The 27,882-nt window shown below is 44.2% G+C and overlaps 2 protein-coding genes across 5 annotated transcripts in view; both read left to right on the top strand.

The window, feature by feature from the left end:
• Positions 1-11,014, top strand: part of Kif5a (kinesin family member 5A) — a 33,504-nt gene extending 22,490 nt beyond the window's left edge. Inside the window, exons 16-29 of one of the 2 annotated variants that reach the window (XM_046466523.2) lie at positions 270-458; positions 825-942; positions 1,288-1,352; positions 1,468-1,577; positions 2,094-2,195; positions 3,143-3,203; positions 3,443-3,514; positions 3,671-3,775; positions 6,206-6,422; positions 6,646-6,799; positions 7,297-7,379; positions 7,914-7,941; positions 8,390-8,505; positions 9,430-11,014. In XM_046466523.2, coding sequence (XP_046322479.1) covers positions 270-458; positions 825-942; positions 1,288-1,352; positions 1,468-1,577; positions 2,094-2,195; positions 3,143-3,203; positions 3,443-3,514; positions 3,671-3,775; positions 6,206-6,422; positions 6,646-6,799; positions 7,297-7,379; positions 7,914-7,941; positions 8,390-8,468 — 1,383 coding nt within the window. In that variant the 3' untranslated portion in view covers positions 8,469-8,505; positions 9,430-11,014. Of the gene's footprint in view, positions 1-269; positions 459-824; positions 943-1,287; positions 1,353-1,467; positions 1,578-2,093; positions 2,196-3,142; positions 3,204-3,442; positions 3,515-3,670; positions 3,776-4,363; positions 4,550-6,205; positions 6,423-6,645; positions 6,800-7,296; positions 7,380-7,913; positions 7,942-8,389; positions 8,506-9,429 lie in introns of those variants that run through there. The other variant, XM_058586129.1, reaches the window with a different exon arrangement.
• A 5,343-nt stretch (positions 11,015-16,357) lies between these two features.
• Positions 16,358-27,799, top strand: Pip4k2c (phosphatidylinositol-5-phosphate 4-kinase type 2 gamma). 3 transcript variants are annotated; one of them, XM_046466515.2, is made up of 10 exons: positions 16,359-16,621; positions 19,238-19,335; positions 20,293-20,389; positions 20,710-20,853; positions 23,594-23,740; positions 23,926-23,964; positions 24,582-24,695; positions 25,060-25,327; positions 25,487-25,590; positions 25,760-27,799. In XM_046466515.2, exons 1-10 carry the CDS (start codon positions 16,451-16,453, stop codon positions 25,838-25,840), a joined length of 1,263 nt encoding a protein of 420 aa, XP_046322471.1. In that variant the 5' UTR covers positions 16,359-16,450; the 3' UTR covers positions 25,841-27,799. The 3 variants fall into 3 exon arrangements, with proteins under 3 accessions (XP_046322472.1, XP_058442111.1, XP_046322471.1); XM_046466516.2 differs by lacking the exon at positions 24,582-24,695 and having other exon boundaries at positions 16,358-16,621; XM_058586128.1 differs by lacking the exons at positions 23,926-23,964; positions 24,582-24,695 and having other exon boundaries at positions 16,358-16,621.
• The last annotated feature ends 83 nt before the right edge of the window (positions 27,800-27,882 follow it).

Genomic DNA, 27,882 nt, shown 5'->3' with positions numbered 1-27,882 from the left:
ATGATGATATCTTGCCTCAAAATAAAATAAATAAATGGAAAGGAAGAAACAGAAAATCATATTGCTTTTTAAGGTGGAAGAGGGGGATTATCTTTAAATGTAGATAGAGGGCCTTAGTGTGAAATACCAGGATAGCTGGTAAAGGTCCTTGGGAAATACTTGTCCTACTTGAATCCCTGGGCATGTGGATTTGTGCAGAAGGTGGAAGGGAGCGGGTAAAGGCTTCTCTACTGCAGAGAAGCATCTCTTCCTCCTCTGCCCACCCTCAGCCGGTGGAGATCAGTGGGGCCATCGAGGAAGAGTTCACCGTGGCCAGACTCTACATCAGCAAAATCAAGTCGGAGGTCAAATCTGTAGTCAAGCGGTGTCGGCAGCTAGAGAACCTCCAGGTGGAATGTCATCGCAAGATGGAAGTGACTGGGCGGGAGCTCTCATCCTGCCAGCTCCTCATCTCACAGGTGACTACCTGAGATTGAGAACCTTTTGATGATGTAGGAGAGAGAAGGATATTGTGTGGTTATAGGTAAAACTCCTAATACTCACCTTAATATCAGCATTCTATGGAAGTCAAGAACAGAAGAGCTGGGTGGCAGGGAGTAGGATCCGGGGTCAAGAAGCGGAGACTCAGGCGGTATTGCTTTCTGAGCTGAGGCTCTGAAGGAAGAGTCTCCATGGGAATGGCTCCCAGCCCTACATCCTCATGGAAGGTGCAGCAGGAAGGGAGGACTTGGGAGTAGAGCATGAGTTTATGGAAGTTGGTGCTGCCTAGAGTTGTGTGCTTTGCTCCATTTGTTTCCTTTCTCTCCCCATCCTTCTTCTACCAGCATGAGGCTAAGATCCGCTCACTAACGGAATACATGCAGAGTGTGGAGCTGAAGAAGCGACACCTGGAAGAGTCCTATGACTCCTTGAGTGATGAATTGGCCAAGCTCCAGGCTCAGGGTAAAGCCTTCTTAGACCTGTATCATAGCCATCCTGGAATCTGAGATTCCAAAGGGTCAGGGAGGGAAGGTCGCACACATCAGAAGAAACCACCCAGCAACCACTCACCCAAAGCATCAGCCTGAACGCATATATTATTTAGTCAGGCTTTTGCATATAGGTCATTTTATGAGCATCATATACCCTCCCTTGTTTTATGTCCCTGCTGTATCAAATTGGACTGTCCTAACTAGAAGAACTTCCCTGTGGGTCCATCCCCTAACCTGCCTGGAATGCTGGTCACAACATAAATTTTTTTCTGAAGGAGGTAGTTTTGATGGAAGCTATCTTCCCCTTTCCCCCTAGAAACTGTTAATGAAGTGGCTTTGAAGGACAAAGAGCCAGACACTCAGGATGCAGATGAAGTGAAGGTGAGTGGGGAGGGTGGGGGGGCAACTGGGGCTTGGCAGGGCCAGGGCTATGCTGGCCCTCATGAAACTCATGTCTGGGAGTCTGACTCTGAGCATGGGGTGGGGTTGTTTGCAGAAGGCCTTGGAGCTGCAGATGGAAAGTCACCGGGAGGCCCATCACCGACAGCTGGCCCGGCTCAGGGATGAGATCAATGAAAAGCAGAAGACTATTGATGAGCTTAAAGAGTAAGGATCCCTGAGGGTGGCTCCAGTCTCCATTGGGCCCACTTACCTTGTTGTGCCTACTCAAATGATCCTTCTGGATCAGGTTTTTTAATTTCTTTCTTTTTTTTCTTAATTTTTTTTATAACTTTATGTATTTTTTTTTAATGTGGTACTTAGGATCAAATACCATGTCTCACTCATGCTAGGCAAGTGCTCTACCACTGAGCTACAGTCCCAGCCCCAGGTTCTTTAAATTCCATGTGTCATTCCCTCAACAATCATATAACTTCACAGCCCAAATTCAGAAGATAGAAGCATTAAAGACTAATCCCTATCTTTTTTGGCCTTATTAGATAGCTCAGGGTTCTTTACTGTCATGGAAGTGTGACCTGTGTCTGCCCCTGATATCTGAAGGTAGATGCATTAGTTCTAACTGGACTCCCTCATGCAAGAAGAAAGCACAAGTTTGAGGGGCTGGTCTGTCCTTCCTGTTCATTAACATCTCTTTTTCTCTCCAATGTCCCTGACCCTCTGTAGCCTGAATCAGAAGCTCCAGTTAGAGCTGGAGAAACTTCAGGCTGACTATGAGAAGCTGAAGAATGAAGAACATGAGAAGAGCACCAAGCTTCAGGAGCTGACGTGAGTGAGGAGTTTGCTGGCAGGCCAGCGGCCATGTAGGCTCTTAACTGCTCAGATGCATTTGCAGAGGCAGGACACACACATAGATGTGATGCAGTGACTCACAAGAAGCAAATATAATGGGGTGGGGAAGGTTTAGAAAAATGGAGACCACCAAAAATGACAACTGCTGTGGATAACCTGACATGGATGGAAAGTGGCTTGAAGTGTTGAGTTAAGTGTGAAAATCAGGTTACAAAGCAGTTTGAATGATCTAATCTCATAAAAATTTATATGGATATATATGCCTAGAAAAAATAGTATATAAGCAGGGAGCCAAGCTACTTGGGAGGGCTAAGGCAGGAGGATGGCAACTTTAAGGCCAGCCTGGGCAACTTAGTGGGAACTTATCCTAAAATAAAAAGGGTTAGAGGTGCAGCTCAGTGATAGAGGGCCCCTGGGACCCTCTATCTAATACATATCTAGTACGAAAAAAAAAATTTTTACAGTGATTTTATTTTTTAGTTAGAAATAGACACATTTATTTACTTTTATGTGGTACTGAGGATGGAACCCAGAGCCTCACACATGCTAGGCAAGCACTCTACCACTGAGCTAAAACCGCAGCCCCACAAAATAATTTTATTTAATATTTTATTTTATATTGATATTTGATATTTTTATTTAATAATTATTCAAAATAATTTTTTATTTAAAATAGTATGCAAAGATGGATACCAGGCTTCATGATGGTTTCCTCTGTAAGTGGTAGAATCATGGCTTTTTATAAAAACTCCTCTTAACTCTCTTCTAAAATTCTTTTCTGATTTTTGCACAGTAAACATGAGCAACTTATATAATAAATAATAGTAAAATAGAGATAAAAGGAATGGGGAGTAGGAAGGTGAGAGGAGGAGAGTCCTGAAGGATTTTTCTGTTTTCTAACTTCTCCTTTTCTTTTGCTGCAGATTTCTGTACGAGCGACATGAGCAGTCCAAGCAGGACCTCAAAGGTCTGGAGGAGACAGTTGTGAGTGGTTTCCTTCTGTACCAAGTTAACAGGGTATGGAGGGCTGCATCTCCTACATCAATTTCTTCCTCACCACATTGCTCTTTCTCCTTTGTAGTTAGTTTGTGGCATAATCAGGACACATTTTTTCCTAAGGGCTGAGTGACACTTGACTGTATAGACTGAAGTTTCCAATAATTTTGGAGGGTGTAGGCAGACCTGGTATCTGGCTATCCCCAATTTTCCATCATTTTTTCCAGGCCCGGGAACTCCAGACCCTCCACAACCTTCGCAAGCTGTTCGTTCAAGACGTCACGACTCGAGTCAAGAAAGTGAGTGAGATCCTCCACATCTTACCAGCCCCATATATTCCTCCCCTCCTCAGGCTTCTGTGGCCCTGCTGTTCCCTATGGAACTTGCTTGGCCTGACCTAGTTGGGACCTGGTTAGCCTCATGAGAGCCACATCTTTCTCTCCATCTCTAAGCAGAGTGCAGAAATGGAGCCCGAGGACAGTGGGGGGATTCATTCCCAAAAACAGAAAATTTCCTTTCTTGAGAACAACCTGGAACAACTTACAAAGGTTCACAAACAGGTAAGAATGCAAAGAAGAGGTGAAGAGAACTTTTGAGGCCAGGTCCCTTATGATACCCAAATCCTTGGTGGTCCCTTGGATTTAGGAAAATCTAGTTGCACATTTTCCTTACTTTTCTCTACTAACCCCATCTTTATATCATATTTGGTCCCACTTTTACTTTATTTCTATTTTTCACTTCTCAAAGTTTCTGACCCACTTCTGCTCAGAGAAGAATTCCCCAGGCCTACCTTGGAGGGAGAGGTTGAACTGGACAAAGATTGAAGAGGCATAGGGCCTTAACTGTACAAGAGGGATAGCAGAAGACTGGGGGTGTAGCTCAGTAGTAGACTTAAGAAGGAAAAGAAAAGAGGAATATTAGTATGTCAGATCTTAGCTAGAGAGGGAATGCAGGGAGACAAGAAAAATAAGGGAATTGGGCTTTCTTCCATGAAGGAAGCTACATCTACATAGACCCGGGGCAGGCATATAGGACATTAAATGATGTGTTCAAGATGGCTCAACCAGCCCCTGGTTGGAGCCAGTCAGAACTCCTGTGTATTAAGTTGCTGCCTCTCTGTCCCCCTCCTTCTTGCTGCGGTTCCTTAGGTGGAAGACTGGGTTTCAAAGGTATGGGCTGGGGAGGTGAAAGGGCAGTCCAGAGGAGTCAGGACAGGAAATGTTTGGTGTGTGCACAGCAGGAGCACCTGCACTAGTAACAAGGAGCTGAGCCTGGAGACCCTCCAAGGTCTCCTGGGCCTTCTTCAAATTGATTTGTAAAAGAAACTCTAACCCTGTAGCTGGCCTATAGCTCAGTGGTAGAGCACTTGCGTAGCATATGCAAAGCCCTTGGAAATCCAATCCAGACTTCTTCTCTTCCTTTTAAATCTACCTTAAGGCTGGCACAGTGGCACCTGTAATCCCAGCTATTGGGGAAGCTATGTTAGGAGGATTGCAAATTCAAAGCCAGCCTGGGCAATTTAGGGAGACCCTGTCTGAAAATTAAGAAATTAAAAGGGCTGGAGATAATAGTTCAGTAGTAAAGCTTCCCTGGATTCAATCCCTAGTACCCCACCCCAAATCCTCCTTAAAATTCTAGCTAACTCATATTCTCACTAGCCTAGAACTTAGCCTTCTTTCTTTCCAGTATGATGCCCAGTTTACATAGTAAATAGTATATCTTTTTTTGTAAAGAATTTCCAAACCTGCAGCTCAGTGGTAATCTGCTGGGTTTATTGATTTTATTTGGGTCTTCAGAGGACTTTACTACCATCTTTCTTTCCTTACCTTATTATAAAACAATGTAACAACATTATTGAAAAGTTGAAGGACAGCCAGGAAACATTTTTAATCAGTTCTGTCATTCTAATTTCATTCCTGTGTGTTCACTTTACCTCTCTGTCCAAATGTATATTAAATTTCTTAATACCCTTCCCCAAAACAAACAAACAAGAAAAAACTAGAGACTATTTCCTTTTCCCTCATTGACACTTCTGCCTCTTTTCTAAGTCCTAAAGATCAAACACTGCTCCCCTGAAGAACAGAGAACTTACCACAGTATCCTACCTCAATAGACAAGAGTCTACTGAGAAAAAAAAGATGTAAAAAACTTCTCAGAATCTTAATCGCCAGGACCACAGCCATAGTGCCAATTAAGCTAAATATTATCACAACAAAACATTGATTATAATCCTTAAATTGTCCATATTAAAGCTGCATGGAAGGTTCTAGCTCTTCCCCGGTACTCTCAGTGTTCCCTGCTATGCCGACTTGCCTGATATCCTACAAGGCCCTGCTCCTTTAGCAGTCTGTAGTGCCCCCAGTCACTGTATGGAAGGATTAGGGAGTCTTTTTTGGCTGCAAGGTGGTTGCTATCACAGTGTAGCTTAATTTAAATGGGGGGAGGGACAACCCAGAAAGTCCTTGAACGTGAAGGGAATAAGCACAAATGTTTGTGAGACCTCAAACATTTTCTTTCCTTCCTATGGGTCACCATGTGTATATGGATGTGTGTGGAGACTCCTGAATTCCAGCTTATGCCCCTGCTCTGCACTGCAACTGCCTGCACCCATTCTCCAGACTGTGGCCATGTTCTTGCTGCCTTGCCTTTTGCATGCCCACACATCCATCTCTGGGGAAGGGGGTACCTCATCCCCATGGGGGCCCTGAAGCTGTTGATCTGGCATAAACTATGAGATATGGTGGAGGGGAGTTCTCCGGGTTAGGCAGAGTTCTGGGCCATAGTAGAGATGCCAAGTTTTGCTGCCTAGAAAATGATGTATGAAGGAAAGAACTGGATAGAATAGCACATTACATAAAGGGAATAAGGCTTTTTGACTCTTTATTTTTCTTTATTCTCTTTCCCTACCCCTCACCCCACACACCACTGGGTGACTTAATTTTGGGTCACTCCCCTTTATTTTGGCCTCTTCCCTTTGGCTCACCCCACAGCTGGTACGTGACAATGCAGATCTGCGTTGTGAGCTTCCTAAATTGGAAAAACGACTTAGGGCTACGGCTGAGAGAGTTAAGGCCCTGGAGGGTGCACTGAAGGAGGCCAAGGAGGGCGCCATGAAGGACAAGCGCCGGTACCAGCAGGAGGTAGACCGCATCAAGGAAGCTGTTCGGTACAAGAGCTCTGGAAAGAGGGGCCATTCTGCCCAGATTGGTGAGTAGATGTCATCATGAGTGCTGGGAATACAACCTGAAGCAAATTCAGAAAATTCCTGTGTGCCAAGCAGCTAGAGTATTGTTTCTAGACCCTAACTTTGACCACCCCCCAAAAAGAAATAAGTGATGAATTATGTTACAAGCAACTTGGTTTAGCCCCAGCAAAATGACTTCAGGAACCAGGGTAACAGCAACCTCATGGTCATTTCCTCTCTTCACAGCCAAACCTGTGCGGCCTGGCCACTATCCAGCATCCTCTCCCACCAACCCCTATGGCACCCGGAGCCCTGAGTGCATCAGTTACACCAACAGCCTCTTCCAGAACTATCAGAATTTGTACCTGCAGGCCACACCTAGTTCCACCTCAGATGTGTAGTGAGTGACCATGGATGTGGGCTGGAGTCTCAAACTAAAGCTCTCTTAACCCTGGAAAGCATGGGATTGGGCCAATTATTAGTTGAAAATTATTTTCCTAAGTATCTTTATTTCTAAACATTTTTCAATCTAATCATAGGTATTAGAAGGTGGGACTGTGCCCTCTCTGCCTGCTCTGTTTATTGTCCTCTGTTCTCAGGAGGTGGGAGGGTTGTGTAGCTCTGTGGCTGAGGGTAAATGTGGATTAGTGATCCACAAATAGTGGAGGGTATGACTTGGGAGGCTGAGGCAGAAAGATCCCAAATTTGAGGCCAGCCTCAGCAACTTAGCAAGACCCTTAGCAACTTAGTGAGATCCTGTCTAAAAATTAAAAATGAAAAGGTCTGGGGACGTAACTCAGTGGTAAAGCATCTCTGGGTTTAATGCTCAGTAAAAAAAAAAAAGAATAGTAGAGGGTAGTTGCCAACTCAATGGGTGCATCTCTCTCTTATACCCAGCTTTGCTAACTCCTGTACCAGCAGTGGAGCCACATCTTCTGGTGGCCCCTTGGCTTCCTATCAGAAGGCCAACATGGACAATGGTAAGTGATCTTTGGAATCTCCAGTGAAATTTTGAAGGTATGAGAAAAGTAAGTTACCCCATTTTACAATGAACACTAACTAAACCTTTCTCATGTGTTGGGTGTTAAATAAAAAGATACATATGACTGGAGATGTAGCTCAGTGGTAAGAGCGCTTGCCTGCTTAGCATGCATGAGGTTTTGGGTTCAATCCCTAGCATTACCAAAAAAATATATATGTGTGCACAAACGCACCTGTGTGTGCGCACGCGCACACACACACACACACACGCACACACCTCTTCAGATTTCAGTTCTTTCTTAGAAGTGGATTCCTCCTATTATTAACTGTGCCTATCTCCACCTTTCCCACCTGTCCCCTTCTCTTCTCAAACAAAAATAATGGTGCAGTTTGGGGTGGCTGAGGATAGAATGCCCTAATTTACCTTTTCCTCTAAGGGGTTAGGATGGGAGAGAGTCTGGGGAGACCATTCCTAATACCCAGTATCCTTTCTTCTTCTTTTAACCCTGTGTTCTCAATGCTGATCTGTTCAGGAAATGCCACAGATATCAACGACAATAGGTATGCCAGGCCCCACTACCCTTGGGTTCTCTGAATGGCACCAAAAGAAATTACTAAACTTCCCTCTGCCCTACTTAGAGCTTCTCTGGAGCCTTGAGGGGAGGGAGGAGGAAGTGAGGATCATTCTTGTCCTGGATGTTGGGGAGATCCCAGGCATTCTTCTTACCTCAGTGCAGAACACTGCCCTCTTCTAGTCCCTTCTATGGCCTCTCCCCACGCTAGTTATGGGGCTGTGGACATCTGATGATGTGGTCTCTCCCACTAACGGGAACTTTGTGACCTTGGGCAAGTCATTTACATATCTCTGGCCCTGCTTTTCCCTGTGTTCCTGTAAAGTCTGAGTAGACCTGCCCTTGCCAATATCTCACAAGAATGCTATCAGAGAACTGGCCACAACAGGAATACTTTCATTTATATGGAGCTGACTGTGTTGTCTCTATTCCCCCAGGAGTGACCTGCCCTGCGGCTATGAGGCTGAGGACCAGGCGAAGCTCTTCCCTCTCCACCAAGAGACTGCAGCCAGCTAACCTCCCACACCAATGGCTATATAACCTGCACTTTCAGGTAGCACTGGCCTCAGATGGCTTCCTTTCTTGTCCACAGCCTCTAGTTCTCCTTTTATTTCTTTAACCATCTCAAAACATTTGCTATATAGTGACCTCTCAACTCCTGCTTTCCCCTGCTGGGGCTACATCAGCCCAACTGCTTTGTGTGGTATGAACACTGACCTCGCTGGTACTGAATGCTTTTTCCTTTGGCTATAACAGCATCCACAGTACTGTTTTATGCCACTAGGGGTCATTGCTGCATGTCAGAAGATGAGATGAGCAAGGACTGCTGTCCATGTAGAGCCCCCACTGGTCACAGATCTTAGATAATAGGCAATCTTCGGAGATCATCTCAATCCTCCCTCTACCTCTACTCTAAAGTAATCTTGGATGGAAAGAGATTTTCTAAACTAAGACATCTTCAGTAAAGGCAATGTTTGATTTACTCCCACACCCATGACATCTCCTCATATCTACACATACTACCAAAAATCTTTAAAAATGTCCCATAAATCTGACCCTGTCTCTAGCATAGGCACCTTCCTGGTTTTTGTGTATCACCAGGCTTCTTATCCAGTTGCTTTATGGCCCAGAACTGGGCACTAGGATACAGTTTTGTCATCCATTTGGATCCTTACAGAACTAGAAATGAGAGAACATGGCCAGTTTCTTCCTGGGCTGTGTCAAAGCTGAATCCTCTCTAGGGGTTTTCCAGGATAGCATGCTAGGCACACATAGACATGAAAAGTGGAGACATAGGAACAGGGAAGGAGGACTTAGAGAGGGTCCAGGGTGGTGAAGCAGGGGCTGGAGAATGCTTGGATAATTGTTATTAAAGGAACTGTACTATAAACCAAAGTATGTACAAATGTCACCTGTTCCTCCACAGCTGCTGGGCTGCAGGCTGGTTTCTCACATACTCTTTCTCTTTCTTCCCCAGTTTCTAAGAGGGACTGAGGCCTCTTCTCTCAGCATGCTGCAAACCTGTGGTCTCTGATACTAACTCCCCTCCCAACCCCTGTTGTTGGACTGTACTGTTTGATGTCTTCTCTCACTTACTATGTATCTCTTTGTACTCTGTATCTATATATTGGAAGCTGCTGCTATGTCTCTCTTCTCTCTGTCCCACTCTCTAAATATCTAATGATGTATTTAGCAATTTCTAAGCATAGTCTATCCTCCTTATTTGGGGCAATAGGGAGGCGGGGGAATGTTTTCTTCTTTCTCATATACTCGTCTCACACTGAGTGGTGTTAGTCACTGAGCAGAGAACATAGAGATGATAAAATGAGAAATGGGAGCTAGAGGGCTGTGATCCTTTTCTCTCACAAACACATGTGTGCATGCACACATACACACACATTCACACACTACTCACACATACACGTACATATAAAGCCTTAAGCAGAAGAATGTCTTAGCATCCTAAGACGTCAGAGAAATAGGCTCTTCCTCCCTTCTCTTTTATGGATAGCACAGGGGAGGGTAAAATGGAAGGGCTGCTAAATTCTACATATAATTTTCTTAATATTGCCCTCACCTAAATTAAGAGATTCCAGATGTTTACCTCTGTCCTACAAAGTCTGCCTTTTGCCTCCCTCTATTTTTCCCAAATGGAGACCATGGCTTGCCAAGGAACCTTTCCTATACTTGTCCAAACCCCTTTTGATACTCTCTACCCCTGATGACCATAACTCAAAGTTAAAAATATTCTCAAAAATTGAGGAGGCGAGCTGGGGTTATGGCTCAGTGGTAGAGTGCTTGCCTAGCACGTGCAAGGCCCTGGGTTCGATCCTCAGTACCATGTAAAAATAAATAAAATAAAGGTATTGTGTCCATCTACAACTAAAAAACAAATATTTTTTAAAAAATTGAGGAGGCAGATCCCTTCCCCACAGTCTGTCAAATAGCTGCTCATCTTTCTGTGGTGATAGTTATGGGCAAGTATAGTCAGAATGACTGATTCCTTGGGTTTGAGGATTGAACAGGGTGGAAAACTGCTAAGTGATTTGCATCACAGTGTCCTCAGGTTGAAGCGATGAGCTGGATTCCTTTTTCCCATATTGGGCTACAAGTTCTTCCCATCTCTACCTTTTGGTTTGGGGGCTTCCAGTTCATTGGCAAAATAGCTGTTTCAGATGCCTTCATTTCAAACTGGAGCCTGGCTTTCCTCCAGTATAAGTTGTTCCCCACAAAGAGTTCCTTCTATAATGTCCCTATGTGGTATAAAGTGCACTTTAGGGAAAGGGGCAGGGCAGATTTTCCAGAGGTGGCAGAGCCTGGGGGCTTGACCCAGGGCTCTTCCCCCAGCCATTCTGAGCCCATGTGCCCCCTCTCCCACAGTTAAGAAGATGGTTGCTTGAGTTCCAGATTATACTTTCCTTCCACATGGTGCTAAGGTATTTTTTCAGGTAACTTTTGGGATGAAGGTCACTAGTCAGCCCAAACCAAGAAGTGAAGTCTGGAGTCCAGATAATTTTACCTTTTTATGGATGGAAGATAGGAACCTTCAGCATCAGGGATGCCCATCATCTGGCTTTGTCTAAGTTGGGAAAGAGGTTCAGCATGATTGCCAGCTGGTAAATACAGGATACAGGGGCTTGTGAGTCCTTTAAAGGAAAGAGTCCTTGCTCCCTTTACCTGTTGAGCAATTTTAGCAGTTAAGGACAAAATCAGAGGGGTCTGAAATAAATCCAAACTGGTGATTTTCAAACACTTTTCAAAATAAATCTTATGTAGAATTCCAATGTAAAAAAATAACATAGACTAGGGGTATAGCTCAGTGGTAGAGCTTGCCTAGCATGTGCAAAGCTCTAGGTTCAATTTCCAGCACTACAAATAAATAAATTAATTAATAAATAAAAATAAAGGGGGATGGGAAGGGAAATAATGCAGACCTGGGTAGTTTGCATTTTTTTTTCTCTTTCTTTTTCTTTTTGGTGGAAAATGCTTCATTAGTTGAAGAGCCCTGGAAGAGCCCTAAGAGATCCCAAGGGTTCTATAGAGTGGTTTGAAAACCACTGCTCTGAAGAAGGGGGTACAATCTGGATTCCCTACACCAAACCTACAACTCATAGAAAAGAGGGATGGGGTAAATGGGGTAAGGTAGATGAGCCATGCTGTCCCAGACCTAGTCAGAGAGGAAGGAAGTTACCAGAACACCCGTGGACTTAGTATTTGCCAGCAGGAAACCTTAGAATCCAGGGGATTTTATGTAATTTTGCTACCAAATGATTCTTTAAAAGAACACACTTTAAAAAGATGTGAAGGTGTAGGGCAGATAAAAAGAGAGGTGACACAGGGGAGCAGCCTTCTCTTTAGCAAGATGTAAGGGAAATATAATTCACTTACACAGATAAGAACACATGCACAACTTTCACCAGAAACTTCACACTGTATCCTCCTCCGCCTCTTCCTGTTCCCTACATTCACCACATCCCTTACAGACAGCCAGGCTCATCACAAGGGGTACCTGGCTTGCCCACTCACATCTGCCAAAATGTTGCATGCCAGTGTGGAAAACAAACCAAACTGCACAAACCCCAGTGTGTATTTACTCAGTGTACATAGATACCTTTAAAATAAAATAAATTCAATGATGACTCCATGTGTTGTTGCAAATCTTCTTTATCACTCTTCTCTATCACTGTTGCATATAATGGCATTTAACAGCATGGTATATTTCCTTCCAGATGTTTTTCTACATATTCACATCAATTTTCACATCAATTGACAAATCCTAGAAATATTTTCATGTCAGCGTACACTGACTTACCTCATTAAAACATTTATAAACCAGGCACAGTGGTACACGCCTGTAATCCCAGCAGCTTGGGAGGCTGAGACAGGAGGATTTCAAGTTCAAAGCCTGCCTCAGCAAAAGCAAGGCGCTAAGCCACTCAAGAGACCCTATCTGTGAATAAAATACAAAATAGGGCTGAGGATGTGGCTCAGTGGTTGAGTGCCCCTGAATTCAATCCCAGGTACCCCCCCCAAAAAAAAACCCCACACATATATAATTGCTGGGCATGGTGGCGCATGCCTGTTATCCCAGAGACTCAGGAGGCTGAGGCAGGAAGATCAGGAGTTCAAACTCAGCCTCAGCAACTTATCAAAGCCTTAAGCAACTCAGTAAGACCCTGTCTCTAATAAAATATTTTTAAAAAGGGCTGGAGATGTGGCTCAGTGGTTAAGTGCCCCTGAGTTCAATTCTAAAAGAAAAACCACATAATTTTTCATATATTATCCTATAGTTTGTCAAGTATTCCAGATATCTAGGTTGGTGGATATCTAGGATGGTTATAATTTTTAACAAAAAAATTCTCTTAATCTTTTACCCAGACCCCACCATCTTAGTTCCAGAGTCAATTCCTTCCCCCCACCAATGTGTCATTATTCCTCCCCTGCTAACAGCTCAATTCGGTTCCAACATTATCTACCACTATTTTCTCTGCTCATCAATCAAAGCTTCTGAGATGGAGAAAAATATATAATCAAAAAACTGGAGCAAGCTGGGTGGGGTGGTGCACACCTGTAATCCTAGCAACTGGGAGGCCGAGGCAGGAGGACCACAAGTTCTAGGCCAGCCTCAGCAACTTAGTAAGACCCTGACTCAAAAGTAAAACAAAGGGCCACATACATACCACTGAATGTAGCTCAGTGGTAGAACACTTACTTAGAGTGTATGAAGTTCTGGGTTCAATCCCTAGTACTGGGGGTGGGGATGGGCAACTAAATATGAAGAGCTACAAATACACCTGGACCTTCAGTGCTGCTCTGTATTCCTCCTGTGCTTCCCTGCTCAGTTCCCTTTCCTGTCCTTAGAGCAACTGGCTTAAACCCTCACATATCAAGATCTCCTGCCTACCACCCCCAGACAACTTTATCTTCTACTTAAAAAAAAATAATGTGATCAAGCATGAAATTCAACCACCACAGACAAAATTATATCGCGATATGTCCTTTCATTCTCCCTTATGACAAGTGATGAATCTCCTTTTTCTGAAGTAAATCTCTTCTAGATACTTAATTCTCCCTTACTGTAGGATGCTAGGGGCTTTTGCATATCTTTGCTCTTGTCTCTTGGCAAGTGCTCTAACACTGAACTATATTCCTAGCCCCTAGTTACTTGATTCTTGAGATTATTTACTTAGAACCTCAGTATAACTAAAAGTGGCCTGATATGGTGGCACACACCTGTAATCCAAGCAGCTCTGAAGGCTGAGGTGGAAGGATTACAAATTCAAGACCAGCTTGGGTAACCCTGTCCCAATTTTTTTTTTTTTTTTTTAAAAATCTGAAACTAGTTTAGTGGTAGAGCACATAGTTCCTGGTACCCACACCCCCACCTCACTCCCTGCAAAAGTGTTGCAGGCTTGAGTCATTTGCATCTTCTTTAGTAACATCATTTTTCCTTATAAGGTCTCTCCCCACTATGAGTCCCTACTTTGCTGTGTGCTTCTCTATAACAGACTCCCCAAATTTCCAGAAACAGTACCAATTTCCCATCCCCACTTCCTCACCTCTCAGTCATTCCTTAGCCCGTCTTGATCTGGCTCTTGTTCTGCCCAAACTACTTTTCCAAAGCTTACCTCTTACCACATAAAACAGGCATTTCTCAGTCTTTTGTCTGCTTCACCTCTCTGTGTTCCCCACTCCTTCCTTTTTTTTTTTTTGATATTAGGGATTGAACCCAGGGCATTTTATCATTGAGCTACATCCCCAACCCCCTTCTTATTTTATTTTTTATTATTATTTTGGTACCAGGGATTGAACCCAGGGGCACTGTACCACGGAGCCACATCCCTAGCCCTTTTTATATTTTATAACTCAGAGTCTCCCTGAGTTGCTTAGGACCTCACTAAATTACTGAGGCTGGCTTTGAAATTGTGATCTTCCTGCCCTCAGCCTCCCAAGTTGCAGGGATTACAGGTGTGTGCCACTGCGCCTGGCTTGTAGTGGCAGTGTGGCAATGGCACACACCTGTAAATGCTTGCTCTATCCCAAAGTTCAGCCCTTGGTTCTTTCTTTGCTGTTTTTGGGAGATGTCATACATGTCCACAGACTTCCACAATTCATAAATCTGTATCCCTAACACAGACCACTTTCCTGAACTCTGGGCCCATATGTCTGTCCAGTTGCCCTCAGGTGCTCATACATATTCCAAACTAAACTTGTCTCCCTTACACTGCTCTTTTTCACTACCATCTCTCCTTGTCTTACCCAGAAGCCTGGGACTCACCCTCAATGTCTCCCCTTTCCCCCAAACCCCATATCCATTATGAATTTTCAAAATCAACATCAAACTATATGGTTAGGGCTGGGGATGTGGCTCAAGGGGTAACTTGCTCACCTGGCATGCGCGGGGCACTGGGTTCGATCCTCAGCACCACATAAAAATAAAGACGTTGTGTCCACCAAAAACTGAAAAATAAATACTAAAAAATTCTCTCTCTCTTTCTCTCTCCTCTCTCTCTCTTTGAAAAAAAAAATCTTTAAATTGTCTCCCATTTGCTGGGTGCAGTGGTGCATGCTTGTAATCCCAGGGACACAGGAGGCTCAGATAGGAAGAGGATCCCAAGTTGGAAGCCAGCCTTCACAATTTAGTGAGACTCTATCTCAAAATAAAAATTAAAAAGGGCTCAGTGGCAAAGTGCCCCTGGGTTCGATCCCCAGTATCTGGAAGAAAAAAAAATTACATCCCCTTCTCCCAACCCAACAGCCACTGCTTTAGTTCACCATCTGTATATAAACTTTTGCAACACTCCAGTCACCCTCCAGACTGATGCCTGAATGGTCCTTCTAAAAAGCACATTCAACAGATTAAAACTACTTGAAGGATCTTCAGTGCCTACCCTCCCTAACCTTAAGTCTTGCTTCTTCCAACTAGTTATCAAATTCTAGTTCTACCTTATACCTACATCTCTCAGAAACACATTATTTCTTTCTCATCTCCAGGTTTTTTACGCCGTTCTTTGAGAGCATTTTAACCCCTAGTTCTGAACTTTATCCAGCTTTCCCATACCCAGCACAGAGTCTCCATTCTCTTCCAAGGCTTCCCTGCCAGTTCCACTGTCCTCCTTCTGTCATTAGCATTTTGTCTTTCAAAACTCTAGTGCAGCACTTATCTTGAATGTTGCCAACTATCTCCCTGGCCAGCTAGTAACATTAGACTCCCAACTCCTTTTGGGCGGGAACTATCATATCTCCCTGCTACAATCTAAGGAGAATGAATCCAAAGAACTGTACTGGGAAGGGGGTGCAAATGAATGCACTTTTTATCACATTTTTAAATTTGTAGCTTAGAGTGTCATTTGGGGTAATTTGGCCCCCATTTGTGTTTGCAGCTTGCGGAGTGGTCATGTATATTATCAAGTTATCTAGTCTAAAGCAGTTGGTATGGGCAAGGCTGATGGAGGAAGGGCTGCCTCCCACTTACTTGGGTACAAGTAAGTGACCAATAAATATTTGTTGAATAGATGAATGAATGGGCGAATTTTAAAAAGCTTGAGGCCACTGTAACAATTCTGGATTTCCCTTTCTGGCTCCTACCCAATTCCTATTTGGTAAGGAAACGCTTTCGCGTTAGCCTCAGACTGGAGGTTACTCATTAGAAACTGGGCAAAGCTGGACGGCGGTGACTTTTCAGCGAATAAGTTCCCGACCTGGGAGTAAATCAAGCCGGAACAGGACACACTTCAGCCTCCTGGCGGGCCGCGGGCGGCCATCTGAGACCCTGAGTTCCCGCATGCAGGCCAGGCGTCAGGTGAGCCCACCCACCTCGCGGGCGTTCCGCAAGCAGACACAGGGGGCGGAGCCAGTGGCTCCGCCCCGCCCCACTCGCGCGCCTGCGGTCCAGCCTCCGGTCACGTGATAGCGGCGCAGGTGAGCACAGCTTCCGGGGTCGGGTGCTGGGATCGCGACCGGCTCCTGCTTGTACTCGGTCGGGTGCGCGGGAGACTATGGCGTCTTCGGTCCCGCCAGCCGCCGCACCAGCGGCAACAGCAGGCCCAGGCCCGGGTTTCGGCTTCGCCTCCAAAACCAAGAAGAAGCATTTCGTGCAGCAGAAGGTGAAGGTGTTCCGGGCTGCCGACCCGCTGGTGGGCGTGTTCCTGTGGGGCGTAGCCCACTCGGTGAGAACCAGTCCTAGCCCTCAAAACCCTGGCAAAAGTCCCTCCCGCGCCTTGGGGTGTCTCTGTTTTCCTTGCTCCAGCATTCCCAGCCCCTCGTTGCCATTTCCACCGCCCCCACCCCCTGCGCCCGGGCTGCCCAGACCCCTGCTCAACAACCCCCAGTTGTACCCCCAGGTCATCTTCGGGTTGCTTATTTAGTCTTCCCGCTCCGCCCTTTACTCCTCCCCTAGAGTTCCACCTTCCCCACCTGAAATCCAGCTTCCTCTTCCCTGGCTTCTTACACCAAGTCCAGTCTCAACCCCAGGCTACGGAAACTGGCCCTGATCAGCTCCTGCAGGAGGGACATTAGGGGAGTGGTTCTTTGGGTTGTTGTTGGTGAGGTCTTGGTGTGTGGAAGGGTGTGGAGGAGGGGTGGAGTAGCTGGGTGAAGGAGATTATTCACTTTCCTTTCCACCTTGCTTTCTAGCTTCAGTCCTTGACTTTGGAGCCTTGGTTGTCTGGGGGAAAGCTCCAGGTTTTTTGGACCTTCTAATCCTGCTTGTCCCTTCCTTTCCCTTCCAGAGGTACAGCATTTCTGAGCCCCACCCTGAGCCTAGAGGTTGTACTCTGTACTTTATGTATGTATGCATTTGGTCTTAATTGCATTCCCACTGCTGACTGGAGTGATGGTATTCTGTGTAAGTGGGACTTATTCTTGTACAAAGAAAAGGCTGAGGAGCTCTGGTCCCAGAGACACCAACTGTTGGTGAACTTTAGAAGGAGGAAACTGCTCTAAAGGGTATGACCAGGGAGTCAGGAGGATGCCAAGAAGGCTAGTATATCTCTCCTGGGAGGCCTATAGCTGGGCTGCTCCTTTTCCCTCAGATCTGGAGTGGGAGGGATGCAGTGATCTTAATGTGGCAGGGAATATTTTAGTAGTCAACTTCCTTGAATTGTTATAGTCAAGGCAGACTTGTGGAGGTGGAAGGGGGTGCAGATGAATGCAGTTTTTAATCACACTTTTGATTTGTAGTTTAGAGTATCATTTGGGGTCATTTGACCGCCTTTTGCATTTGCAGCTTGCGGAGTGGTCATGTGTTATTATCAAGTATCTAGTCTAAGGCACTTGGTATGGGCAAGGCTGATGGAGGAAGGGCTGCCTCTCCATGTGTCCCTTCCAGTTGACTCATCCATCCCTGTGGGAAGCTTAACAGGAAGGCTTTTCCTTTGGTAAGGATTGGGGGGAATTACATGTAAGACCTGCCTCAGCTTCTTTAGATATATAAACTTCAGCTCTAGCGCCGAAACCTCCAGCCAACATACATCTACTTCAGGTGTCTGGAATGGAGAAATTCCTTGAACATATGCCTTAGTGGTGATTCAGCCTGCTTAGCAGGTGGTGAGGAGGGGGCAGGAAACGCTGTATCTAAATTTTAGGCTGGGAATCTCAAGTGACTTTTTTTCCTAGAGGAATATGTTCTGTCCTCCTTTTCTACTGAGAATGGGAGGAGTTACATGCATTTCAGTGTGTGGGATTTAGGTTAAACCACAATTCAACCTTTCTCAAATGATCAAGCAAGGCATTTATTTATTCAGTTTCACAACTTTCCTTTCCCTTCCAGAGGTATGGGATTTCAGAAAACCTACCCACCCTGAGCCTAGAGATTGTACTAACTCAGGAATAAATAAATACACACACACATATCCCCATTGCTGGCTGGAGTGATAGTATTTGGTCTAAATGAGGGTCATTGTGCTAGCTAGGCACTTGAGAAATGTACATGATAAGGACAGGTCCTGCCTTGAAATGCTCACAGTCTTGAGGGATGTACTTACATAAACTGATGTTAAGAGTCATGTGGTACATGCACTACTAAAGGCAAATAAAAGGTGCTGTAAGCAACACCAAGTAGAAAGCACATCTCCTTGGGATTCTTAAATACAGGAGCTCCCTATCTACTCTAGCAGGCTGCAGATCCTAGGAGTAAAGGACAGCATGTGATGCTTGCATCTTTTGGGTGGTGTATTGGCTTAACTTTAAGGAATAGACACCTAATGGACTCATATTCTCTGAGGGCCGGCATTCCCTCTGAGATCAGCTGCTCTTCCTTTACCTTATACTTAGGCAGGTGGGCACGTGCTGCAGAGAACTGGGTCAGAGTGCTCTGGAAGGACTGTCTTGTTTTAAAGGAGATACCTTTTATAGAATATGTACATTTCATTTTCTTGCCACTTTTGATCTCCTCAAGAGTCCCATTAACTGTGCGCTTTAAAAAATGTTTTTTTTTTTTTAATGGAACACATGTAACTTTGTCTTGAGTCTGCAGATTTTTTTTTCTAGAATTTCTCACAGCTTTAAAAATAGTCCTAAGTTGCTTACAGGGTTTGCCTAATATAAAATTCCCGTTGTGAGCATGAAGTTCCATGGGGGAGGGAGTGTGAGGATTGCTTACCACAGTCCTTCTTGGGCAGCAGAATGGATTAGATACATTTTTCTCACTTCAAGATTATGTACAGCCAGTGTTTTTAAAGGAAAAAGGTATGAGTTGCCCTTTCCTGACTCCCGCCCAGACACAGTATATAAGTGCTCTCCATACCCTTACTTGCTGCCTCGATATTCATGTTTTGACTTATCAGATCAATGAGCTCAGCCAGGTGCCTCCCCCAGTGATGCTGCTGCCAGATGACTTTAAAGCTAGTTCCAAGATCAAGGTTAATAATCATCTTTTCCACAGGTAAGTGGAGGAATCCTTGCCCTTCTTATGGCAATCTCTTAGAAAAATAATAATTTTTTAAAGATTCAGGGAGTTAAATTGTTTTAGATTTAGAAGTCAACTTACAAGTTGTATGGTCTAGGGGATGGGGATGTGGCTCAGTGATAGAGTACTTGCTTAGCATGTATGAGACCCTGGATTCAATCCCCAGCACCAAACACACAGACACAAAAATGTTGTATAATCTAATATCCTTCTCAATGCAGAAATTCAGTTTGGTGGGGAAAAAAATATTAAAATAATTTCTAATATTGCCTTCATACTTGTATTTACCAGTGTTATTTCTCTTTTAGCCTGGAAGTTGCATAGAGTAAATGTATTCAGATGCATTACCATTAGCTTCAAATAGGGATTCCTTGAAAGAAGTACTTTAGCACCCTTTTATTAGAAGATACTTTTCAAAACAATTCCAACTTTAGAATGTCTTTAACTTGCTTGAGATTGGGGGAATGCTCCTATTTGGATGGACAGTAGATCCTTGATCTACTTATACTACTTACTAGCCTTGTGACTTGGGCAGGTCAGTCAATTAACTTGAGACACAATTTCCCCTTCTCTAAAATGGGAACAATGTATCTTTAAAGTACCTTATGGGGTTTTATGAGAATCAAATGAGCAGCTGGGCTCATTGGTGCATGCCTGTAATCCCAGTGGCTTGGGAGGCTGAGGCAGAAGGATCATAAGTTCAAAGCCAGCCTCAGTAACTCAGCAAGGCTCTAAGCAGCTTAGCAAGACCCTGTCTCAAAATAAAATATAAAACTGGCTGGGGATGTGGCTAGTCTTAAGCACCTCTGGGTTCAATCCCCGATATCTCATCTTCCCAAAAAGTGTAAAGGTGCTTTATAAACTTCCAAGTCTTGTATAAATGCAAAGTGATATTGACACTTTGTTGTCTTATCTTGAAAACTCATATTACAGAGAAAATCTGCCCAGTCATTTCAAGTTCAAGGAGTATTGTCCCCAAGTCTTCAGGAACCTTCGTGATCGATTTGGCATTGATGACCAGGATTACTTGGTGAGAACATATTATGGAATGAGGGTAAACCCTAGCAACTGGGAGTCCTTGGGAGAGTTATGTTTGGTAAAAGGAAAGCCTCAGCAAATATGATTCTTTATCTTTTAGTGGTCATAGACATCTTTTAAAAATCTAATGAAAGCTAATGAAGCTAATTTAATGAAGCTGTCTTTGGGGAAAAATATAGGTACATTAAAAATTATATGTTCAATTTAAGGGTTTTATTCACTTTCAGAAGCATTTGGGTGGCCATTATCCTAAGATTGGTATCTCCACGTAAAATGTGAGGAAGAGCCTCTAGCCTATTCTTTTGTTTCCAGGTGTCCCTTACCCGAAGCCCCCCAAGTGAAAGTGAAGGGAGCGATGGCCGTTTTCTTATCTCCTATGATCGGACTCTAGTCATCAAGGAAGTATCCAGTGAAGACATTGCTGACATGCATAGCAACCTTTCCAACTACCACCAGGTCAGGCCTCTCTCCAGCTCCATTTTATCTTCCTCCTCCTCCCTACTCATTCATAACTCAGCTGACAGAGCACATAGAGACTTCCTATCCCTTTTTCCCCCTACAAAGTATCTCCCCCAGAAGCACTTGATATCATGTTTTTGAAAACTAGGAATTTAAGCTGGACACAGTGGTGCACGCCTGTAATCCCAGTGACTCATGGAGGCTGAGGCAGGAGGATTGCAAGTTCAAGGTCAGCCTCAGCAATTTAGGGAGACCCTATCTCAAAAACAGAAAGGGTTGGGATGTAGCTCAGTGGTAGAATGACCCCCAGGTTCAATCCCCAATAGCAAGTTTTAAAAAAAAAAGAAAAATAGGAGTTAAAAAAAAAAAAGAAAAGGCATACCTATTTGTGTTTAACCTAACAGCAGAAGAATTTTATATGTCCCTTCCCATTTGGTATTTACAATCTAAAACCTGCTTAATCCTAAGAAGATCTTTTCACCCCACCTTCCATCCCTTACTTTATCCCTTATGGCTGGCTTTTTGGGACACTAGGGAACCCTGTGGAGAGACCCAAAGACCAAGTCAGCAGAAGTGGCTAAGGAAGATCTCTGGTAAGATTGTGGGAGTTAAGGCAAAGGAGCCTCCAAATTTTAGGACTTCCATTTACCAAGAACTGGGAAACAGAAAAAGGAACAGGTTTTTGGAGGAAGATAGTTCTGATTTGGACATGATGAGGTTTAGATTTCTACAGTTCATTCAGCTACAGATGTCCAGTCAGTGGCTGGGATACCAGTATAGAATTCAGGAAAGAAGAGTAGGCTAAAAGTATAGTTTGGAAGTTGTACATGAGTAAGTGATCATCAAAATCACTTGTTACCACCTAAAATCACTTAGAAATATAGGTAAGATTATTGAAGGAAAATGTGTGGAGTAAGATGAGAAGAAGGTTGAAGATAGAACCTAAGGAGGCTCAGAGTAGATGGGCACTTTTCATTATTTATTCCCCAGTACATTCTATAAAGGATTTGAAGACAGAGGAACAGAATCAGAAGAGTGGTACAGTGGAAGCTGAGACTGAAGAGCAATTTAAGGAGAGACTGGTCAACAAAATTGGGTGCCACACCATTGGAACATAACAATGATTAGAATACCTATTGGATATGACAAGTGAGGGATTTGGGGGAGATCTCAGAGAGGGAAATGAAGGTCTAAATTCAAGTTCAGTGATTTGATATGTCAATGAGATGTAGGAAATGGTCTGATTGTTATTCACTTTTCTGTGAAAGTTTGCTTTGAAGAGAAGTAGGCAGCAAAACTGAGAGATGGGGGGCAGGAGCTGTAGCTTAGTTGCAGAGCACTTGCCTAACATGCATGAGGCACTGGGTTTGATCCTCAGCATCACATAAAATTTAAAAAAATAATAATAATAAAGGTATTCTGTTCATATATAACTACAAAAAAAATTTTAAAGCATAAATGCTCCTCAACTTACTAAAAACAAAAAACAACAACAACAAAAAAACAGGGATGGGCTGGGGATGTGACTCAAACGGTAGCACGCTCGCCTGGCATGCGTGCGGCCCGGGTTCGATCCTCAGCACCACATACAAACAGAGATGTTGTGTCCGCTGAAAACTAAAAAATAAATATTAAAAAATTCTCTCTCTCTCTTTCTAAAAAAAAAAAAAAAACAGAGATGGTAAACATTGAAAGAGGAGTTGTTTGTTTTGTCTTTTGTACATTTGTTTTTTGCAGTGTTGAGATCAAATTCAAGGCCTCAAGTATGTTAGTCAAATGCTGTACCACTGAGCTGTTGCTCCAGCCCTGAAAAATGAAATTTTTTTTAAGAATCCAATTACAGGGCTGGAGTTGTGGCTCAGTGGCAGAGTGCTCACCTAACATGCATGAGGCCCTGGGTTTGATCCTTAGCACCACAAAAAGTAAATAAATGAAATGAAGGTGTTATGTCCATCTATATCTAAGAAATATTAAAAAAAAAAAAAAAAGAATCCAATTACAGGGCTGGGGTTGTGGCTCAGCGACAGAGCGCTTGCCTAACATGTGCGAGGCCCTAGGTTCAATCCTCAGCACCACATAAAAATAAATAAATAAAATAAAGGTATTGTGTCCAACAATAACTAAAAAATAAATATTAAAAAAAAGAATTCAATTACAGGTCATCATGTAGGCATTTATACTACAGGAATTTAGCCCACCAAGAAACAGTGGCCTAGGAATAATTTCATTGATAAGCAGATGTAAATTCTAATCCTGATTCTGTGACTACTTGCCTTTAGGAGGTCCTAAAACAAGGATAAGAAAACCTGGCCTTCCACATTTCAAAGAATGATACAGGTCAAATGAGAGAAGGCAATTTAAAATTAAGAGACATTAGGAAGGCAGGAGGATCAACAAGACCCTGGAAACTTAGACCCTGTCTCAAAATAAAAGTTAAAAAATGGCTGGGAGTGTAACTTCATGGTAGAGCACTCCTGGATTAAATCTCTACTACCATACCCCTATCCCCACAACAATTAAGAGTCATTATACACATGGAAGAAATCAGTGGAGATGGGGATTCAGAACCTGTTTTGGGCAGTTTGGGGAAGCACCCAAAACTTTTGATCTTCTTATAACCTCTCTACTTGAAGTTTTCTGCCCTATCCTAGAAGGGTAGTGTTTGGATTCCCATCCCTGGGCTATTTGTGTGTCTGCTACTCAGTCTGTCTTTATTCTTCATCCCCTCCCACCCTAGTACATTGTAAAGTGCCATGGCAACACACTGCTGCCTCAGTTCTTGGGGATGTACCGAGTCAGCGTGGACAACGAAGACAGCTACATGCTTGTGATGCGCAATATGTTTAGCCACCGTCTTCCTGTGCACAGAAAGTATGACCTCAAGGTAAGGACATGTTAGCTAGGATTTAGGGGAGTATCCTGGGGGCCTGAGAATGGGGAAGGGACTGGGAGGATATTGGATGATTCCTTTTACAGGAAAGAAGGCTGTGGATTTGAGTACTCATCTTAGGTGCTGGGTTCTGTTCTTTTAGCCACTTCTGCTGACTTGGTCTTTGGGTCTCTCCACAGGGTTCCCTAGTATCCCGGGAAGCCAGCGATAAGGAAAAGGTGAAACTCATTTTAGGTGATAGGGTGAAGGATGGGGGTGAATGAAAGGGATCTTCTTAGATGAAGAGGCCATTCTCCATAACAGATGGTGATCACCAGATGTTTAAATCACTGAAAGGAAGAGAGATGTGAACTTTGACTGTTCCAGGGATCGTTTGGGAAGGGAAAGAAGAACAACTGAATTGTCATTGGCATGGGTTATTCCACATAGAAGATTTGGGGATGGGCGGGAGGGTGCCAGGCTTTAAGAGTACTAAGTGCTCACCCTTTAATCTCCTATTATGGGTGCTTGTATTCAAGTAGCTACCTGCTGAAGGAGGAAGAAAATTCAGCATAGAGGGTATTGACTGAAAGTGGTGGGGTGTGAGCTGATGTTATAGTGGTAGAGCACTTGCCTAGCATGCATAAATCCTAGGTTCAATCCTCAGCACTGCAAAACAAAACAATAAGCTGTGATGTGAGGTACAGCTGAGTGACAGCCTAGGAAAGCATCAGTGTGAAGTCAGTGAACATAGGAGCTCTCTTCTCGAGGCCACTGAGGTGAAGATAGAGTCCTGGAGATAGGATTCTTCAAGCCCTGGGGATGGGACCCCAAGATATCTTTTTCCCTATTTTAGGTTAAGGAATTGCCTACCCTTAAGGATATAGACTTCCTCAATAAGAACCAGAAAGTGTATATTGGTGAGGAGGAGAAGAAAGTATTTCTGGAGAAGCTAAAGAGAGATGTGGAGGTGATAATTGGGGTGCTTTGAAATGCCTTTGTTCCTTTTTCCCCCCCCTTTAGTTGTCTCTTCCATTTACAATATGAGAGAGCTCCCTCTTTCTCCTTATTCTTTGGGTCCTCTGCATGTAGCGGGGTTGGATGTGAGACAGTTACATAATCTAGAGGTGACCTGTGGAGGGGGTGCCTGGAATGAATAAAAGGGTGATCTTAGATTTCAAAATATTTAGGTACTACAGGGTAGTAGTACACCCCAGCCTCAGTTTTTACTCTTCCTTTCCCTAAAAGGGCCCCAGAAAGAGAAGAGTTGGTAAGGGTGGTACCTGGAAGTGAGGAGGGAGATCTGGGGTGTCTGATTTGTCAATGGGTCTCAGTTTCTAGTGCAGCTGAAGATCATGGACTACAGCCTTCTGCTGGGCATCCACGACATCATCCGGGGCTCTGAACCAGAGGAGGAAGGGTCCATACGGGAAGATGAGTCAGAGTGGGATGGGGACTGTAACCTGACTGGACCTCCTGCTCTGGTGGGCTCCTATGGTACTTCCCCTGAGGGTATTGGAGGCTACATTCATTCCCATCGGCCCTTGGGCCCTGGAGAGTTTGAGTCCTTCATCGATGTCTATGCCATCCGGAGTGCTGAGGGTGAGAGATACTGGAAATTTTGAGGGTGAAGAGGGAGGATTGTCACTGGGGACAGAGACTAGGGAGGTGGGTGGAGAGATTAGCTTTTCAGAACAAAACTGACTAGTTCCTGGGAAAGGGAATTGGGACTATAACTTTTCATTGTTGGTCTCTCCCCAGGCGCCCCCCAGAAGGAGGTATATTTCATGGGCCTCATTGACATCCTGACACAATATGATGCCAAGAAAAAAGCAGCTCATGCAGCCAAAACTGTCAAACATGGGGTGAGTTTCCCAAAGCCTTTCCTATCCTGTAATGATTATTCTTTGGGAAGAGAGCTGCTTATGTCTAGAATGGCAAAGGGAGAAAAATGGGCTGGGATGGGTTGAGGGGACAGGGAATGGGGAAGGTGGTGGTTTGGACTGACACACTGATCCACATCTCCTCTCACAGGCAGGGGCAGAGATCTCTACTGTCCATCCAGAGCAGTATGCGAAGCGATTCCTGGATTTTATTACCAACATCTTTGCCTAAGAGCCTGCCTGACTCTGTGGTGATTGCTGCTTTACTCAAAAGGTGGTGGGCTTCTGAGAGGCTTGGGGGAACTGTGGATATTCTGGCCACTACTTCTCTTCCTCCTTTGCTAAATTCAGGCTGCAGGCTCCTTCCATCTATATAACTCCATTCCAGGTTCATCCTGGCCCCCAGAAATACATTGTTCTTTCTCCCCTTTATCCATTTTTTCCCCTCTCTCCCTCCCCACAAAAAGCCCTCTTGCTTCATTAGAGAGGTATTGTTGACTTTCTCCCAAGTGCCTTGAGCTTTGTAAAATATCCTGTTGTTTCTATAAAATAGGAGGAGCTGGGGGCAGGGGGTTGTTTGCCATCCTCAGGACCTGACTGGACAAATGGACCTGGCTCAAGCAACTACCCTGGATGCACTTTGCTTTTGGGATGAACTAAGAGTGTCTGAATGTTGCTGTTAACTTTATAGAACTCACTGTGGCATGCTTCCCTCCTGGTAGGCCCTGGGATGGAGGACTTTCAGAATCTACAGATGTGAGTGCAGGCCTGCACACACATGATGGAAAATGGCCAATCTGACACATGGAAGTAGGGTGGGGAGTAGTCAGGAGACTGGCACCTCACAGAGGCAGGACCTAAGAGGACTTTTGTGACTATGCAGGGAATTGGAGAGTCTCTGTCAAGGATTGACTACTCTCCAGTTTCTTCTCCCCCTGTATTTCCACCTCCATCCATCCGCACTTCTGTCACAGGAACCGGAGATGTCCAGAAGTGTTCAGGTTTGGGTGAAGGTGTTTTGACTACTGCTGTGCTATCCCAGTACATGGCCTTTCCTAGGGCTGGAACCCTACAGAGGGTATGTGGCCAATTCTGAAGGCTGGGATAATGGGATGTAATGTAAGGTTTATTCCCATGTTAAGTTTCTTTTCTTCCTGCCTAGCTATCCCCAATGTTTATTTCCAGTACAAAGGAATATCTCTACCTGGGTCAATTCTGGTCATTTCAAGAGGATGGAGGTCTCAAGTGTGGGGACCTCCCCCTCTCTCTAGATGTGTGCACCTAGCATACTTCCTTCCCCTGCCCTTTCACAAACAATTTTTCCAGTTGGCTTTATTATTCTGTTCTCTTCTATTCTGTCTTATACTGCTACTGTGTCTCCCAGGGGACAGATGGCCTTCTTTGTCATCTTCACTCTCCACCCCCAGAGAAGAGTCAGAGCCATAACTCAAGTCACCCAGCCCCCTCCAAAGATAGCTGAGTTTGACACATGATATTTTCAGAATGTAGAGGACCCTGATGAGAAGAGATGGATTTTTCTCCCCTTCCCCCCAATGCCTTTGGGACCAAGGCACCCATTTGACTTGCTATGCTCTATTCTCCTTGTAAAGCTAGGTACCAGCAGCTGGTCTGTGGGGATGCAAAGCTGCTTTTCTCAGCATCTGGCTGGGATGATCAATCTCACAAGAAGTCATGAGGTCATATGTGAGAAGCTCTCTCTTTGCTTTCATCTTTTTTCCAAAGAAGGTAGCAGGAGGAGTCGTCCCCAGTTAGGGATTGGATCCCCTATAATATCTTCTTTTCAGGGGCCTGCTGGGTCTTTTTCATTCTTACCATCTACTTTTCCCCTGTTGAATGCAATAAAACTCCATGACACCAGCAGCTGTTGCTCTTTAGAACTGGATTTTGGGGTGGGGGGTGGCGGTAGAGTGCTTGCCTAGCATGTTCAAGGTTCAGCTCAGTGGTAGGGTGCTTGCCTAGCATGTGGGAGGCCCTGGGTTCAATTCCCAGCACTTCAAGGAAAACAAAACAAAACTGGTTTTTCTGACCATGAGACTGATGTATCATGGGCATTATGGTCTTCCTTTGTTGCTTCTGTTTTTTGTCTTTTTTGTTTTAATTAATAAAATAAAATCCTGTGTATTTACTTCCATTACTATCACAACACAGAAAATAAATTATTCAATCCAGATTCCTTCACAGAAATGCTTTGTATTTCCCCTTTCTGATGAATCCAATGCTTAGGAGTGCAAAGACCCAACTGAGGAATTCTGG

The sequence above is a fragment of the Marmota monax genome, unplaced genomic scaffold, assembly GCF_021218885.2.
Source record: "Marmota monax isolate L192 unplaced genomic scaffold, Marmota_monax_Labrador192_F-V1.1 WCK01_AAM20220418_F8-fsc00151, whole genome shotgun sequence".
Lineage (NCBI taxonomy): Eukaryota > Metazoa > Chordata > Mammalia > Rodentia > Sciuridae > Marmota > Marmota monax.
The sequence above is the reverse complement of the archived record's forward strand: the minus strand, read 5'-3'. Positions and strand labels throughout refer to the sequence as shown.